Source organism: Arachis ipaensis, chromosome B04 (assembly GCF_000816755.2).
Source record: "Arachis ipaensis cultivar K30076 chromosome B04, Araip1.1, whole genome shotgun sequence".
In the NCBI taxonomy this organism is placed as follows: domain Eukaryota; kingdom Viridiplantae; phylum Streptophyta; class Magnoliopsida; order Fabales; family Fabaceae; genus Arachis; species Arachis ipaensis.
In genome coordinates this window covers 1,293,915-1,297,207 of record NC_029788.2, presented here as the reverse complement: position 1 = coordinate 1,297,207, position 3,293 = coordinate 1,293,915, and the positions used below count along the sequence as shown (strand labels likewise).

The 3,293-nt window shown below is 32.2% G+C and overlaps 1 protein-coding gene across 3 annotated transcripts in view; it reads left to right on the top strand.

The window, feature by feature from the left end:
• LOC107638325 (twinkle homolog protein, chloroplastic/mitochondrial) overlaps window positions 1-3,293 on the top strand; it is a 22,270-nt gene that overhangs the window by 4,906 nt on the left and 14,071 nt on the right. For all 3 annotated transcript variants that reach the window (XM_021120354.1, XM_016341547.2, XM_021120352.1), the window contains 6 exons: window positions 779-862; window positions 1,690-1,770; window positions 2,146-2,211; window positions 2,573-2,689; window positions 2,803-2,850; window positions 2,933-3,018. In XM_021120354.1, the coding sequence (XP_020976013.1) occupies window positions 779-862; window positions 1,690-1,770; window positions 2,146-2,211; window positions 2,573-2,689; window positions 2,803-2,850; window positions 2,933-3,018 (482 nt within the window). The remainder of the gene's footprint in view (window positions 1-778; window positions 863-1,689; window positions 1,771-2,145; window positions 2,212-2,572; window positions 2,690-2,802; window positions 2,851-2,932; window positions 3,019-3,293) is intronic.

Genomic DNA, 3,293 nt, shown 5'->3' with positions numbered 1-3,293 from the left:
TAATCTTTTTAAAAGTAACATTGATTTTTTTTAAAAAAAAAGAAATAGAGATAAAAAATACAAAAAGGTGCAAAATCCTAAATATAAAAAATAAACATTGATTTATTTAAAAAAAAAAGAAGGAATATGAAATACAATAAAGTGCTAAAAATAAAAAATTAAAATTAAGGTGGAAGTGTTTGAATTTTGCACCCATTTGACTCCAAGTAACCTCTTTTACTCCAATTAGCTGTACTGTTCTATTTGCACCCTTTGTCATTTTCAATTTTGTGTATCTTTTCAAATTCATTTTCAATTAAAGTATTTTTAAAAATGTATAACCAAACATATTTTCAAATTTTTTTCATTTTCACCAGAAATGAAAATGAAAATGGACAAACCATTTGGCCCCAACGTTTTATCAAACAAATAAAGAAAAAACAAAAAAGATGCTTTTAATTTGTTCTTCAATAAAGAAAAAACAAATAAAGAAACATTGGCCTGCTAGGTTGGTTAGTTACATGGATTAAGTGACACCACAATGGCCTTATAATGATCTTTATGTGTTTAAACTATTTATATTTGAACTTATTTTAAGAATTTAATATAAGGTTTTCTTGTGTGTCTCTGCTACAGCTCTCCCTAGAGTGCTCACTCATTTATCTAAGCATCTTTATCTCTGATTGATTCATTTAGTTTCCAGTATTTTTGTTAGTAAATTGTTTTTTTTTTTTTGGATAAATAATTTTTTTGTTCAAATTCAAGTAATGTAAAGCAAATTTTATTTACCCTTTTTCAGGTGCTTGCATATTTTTCAGAGCGCTTGATTTCACAAGAGACTTTGGAGAGAAATGCTGTCAAGCAGAGAAAATATGATGATCAGGTACAATGCGCCACTTCGTTATTTAGTTTGAGTGACATAGAAAATTACATGTTAAGATGTAGGTGATCTAATTGGTAAAATGAAGCAAAGCTAGCTGGTACTATTTTTGACGGGATAGATTGTGCATATACTTTTTCAATGATAGAGATTTAGGGATATAGTAGTCTGCAGATTAATATATATCTTGAATTAATATTTGCCTTTTATTTTTTTCGAATTTATTTTATTCCTTTCGATTGAAGTGGAGATCAAAGCACAAAAGATTTAAGTTTTGTTTTTTTGTTTTTTAATAGACAATACCCCGTAGTTCATGTGATATGGTTTTCACATTGTTTAGACAGTGATTTTCATGTGAAAGCTTGAGGTCTTGAACGGTGGGGACTAAATTACAAAATTTAATTTTGTTTAGGGACCCAATTACAAACTTTTAAAGTGTAAGGACCAATTTGCAATTTCAGTGAAAGTATAGGGGGTTAACTGTGTAATTTAACCTTTTTTCCATGGATTATTTGGTCATGTGAGGAGGATTTCTTATCCTTTTTTCCTGCCTTGATGCTAATTTTCTTTTTAAGAAAATCAAAGATGTTTGGAAAAGACAATGCTGAAAATAAGAACCTTGCTATTTATGTAGTGTATTTTGGGTCATAGTTGATGACTTTTAGATAATGTAGATGAAGAATTAACTGTATTTGAGATGATCAATAAACATTTATTCTAGTATTTTGTTGTAGCCGGTGCTAATTTTTTTTGAGGCAATGGCAGACTCTTTACTTTGCATGTCAGTGATGCTTTCTACTAATTTTTTTTCTGTAATATACATTTGGTAGATTGTTATTGCATTCACCTATCGTCGAAATGGAGCACTTGTTAGTTGTAAATATCGAGACATCAACAAGAACTTTTGGCAGGTAAATGCAATTGCTGATACTTATCTAATATGCTTCACATTAAGTTAAACAACTGTGACATAATTACATGGAAAACAATGGCCTTTACCAACTAGTCAGGTCTGTTACATTTTCAAAGAAATGTAATTTAATTCAAGGTCTTCTATATCTGTCTTTCACTTGATTGTTTCCTCCATCTGATTAACTTCTCCCTTAGTTCAATTTTTTTTACTCTCGTTTTATTCTGATTATGTTAGAAGACATTTATCGTAGTTTTTGTCAAAATTTTTGGTTTCTGCTCATGTCACGCCCTTTTAAATTTTTGGTTTCTGCTCATGTCATGCCCTTTTTAATTTATGAATATTACATCTTTTTTCTTGATATCCTTTATTTCAGGAAGCGAACACAGAAAAAATCTTATACGGATTGGATGACATAGAGGGACAAAATGATATTATCATTGTAAGTTTTGTGGTTCTTCCTTCTGTAAAAATTAATAGAGTAAGCTGAGTATAAGATCTAGAAGAGTCCGGAGGCTACTAGAATCTAGAAACTGTTAGAGCAGTTATAAGAGCTGCCAGCTAGGATCGATTTCCCTAACAGTCCCGAATGACCTTTCTACCCCCTTTGATCTAGAGTGCTGAACACTCTTTTTATTTATGTGTAATCACCACGCTAAAGTGAAAATAATCCCATTTTCCACAATTCTCAGTTTCTCCATCTTCTCTCTCCTTCTCTCACTTTCTCTCTATTCTGAAACATTATCAGAAATTATTCAGAGGTTACTGTTTGTTTTTTGCTTTTTATATTTGTTATACTATAGGTTGAAGGTGAAATGGACAAGCTAGCAATGGAAGAAGCTGGCTTCCGCAATTGTGTGAGTGTTCCTGATGGTGCACCTCCATCTGTCTCCTCAAAAGATCTGCCCCCTCGTGAGAAGGTTTGTCTGGAGCTTAACATATGTTTTTATATATTGTTATTCTTTACTATGCTCACCCTTATGTAATTTTAAAATCTGATGCTTTTGTCATCATCATCATTTTGTAAAGCTAGGATACAAAGTATCAGTATCTATGGAACTGCAAAGACCAATTGATGCAGGTCTGTAACTATTATTCTTCTTTTCACTCTGATGCACAGAAGTTACTGGCTTTTCTCAACTTTCTCACTATTCTAATGATAGGCATCCCGAATTATACTTGCCACTGACGGGGATCAACCTGGTCAAGCCTTGGCTGAGGAGCTTGCACGTCGCCTTGGAAAAGAAAGGTTCAAATTTACTGCTCATGACTTGGTTTTTCCCCATCCTTTTGAGATAAATCACATTTTTATTTTAATTTTTTGATAAGTTAGCATTATATTATCATGTGTGAGATTCAATTTCTTACAAAATAGCCCCCAGAAGAAGGAAAGTCACACAAGGCACCCCAGAATATTATAAATGTGTGACAAGATCCCCAACCATGATGCCGTCAACCCCGTTAACGGAAGTGCCACTGTGGCATTGTCACATTTGGGACTTTTGTCACACCTTTATAAACTTT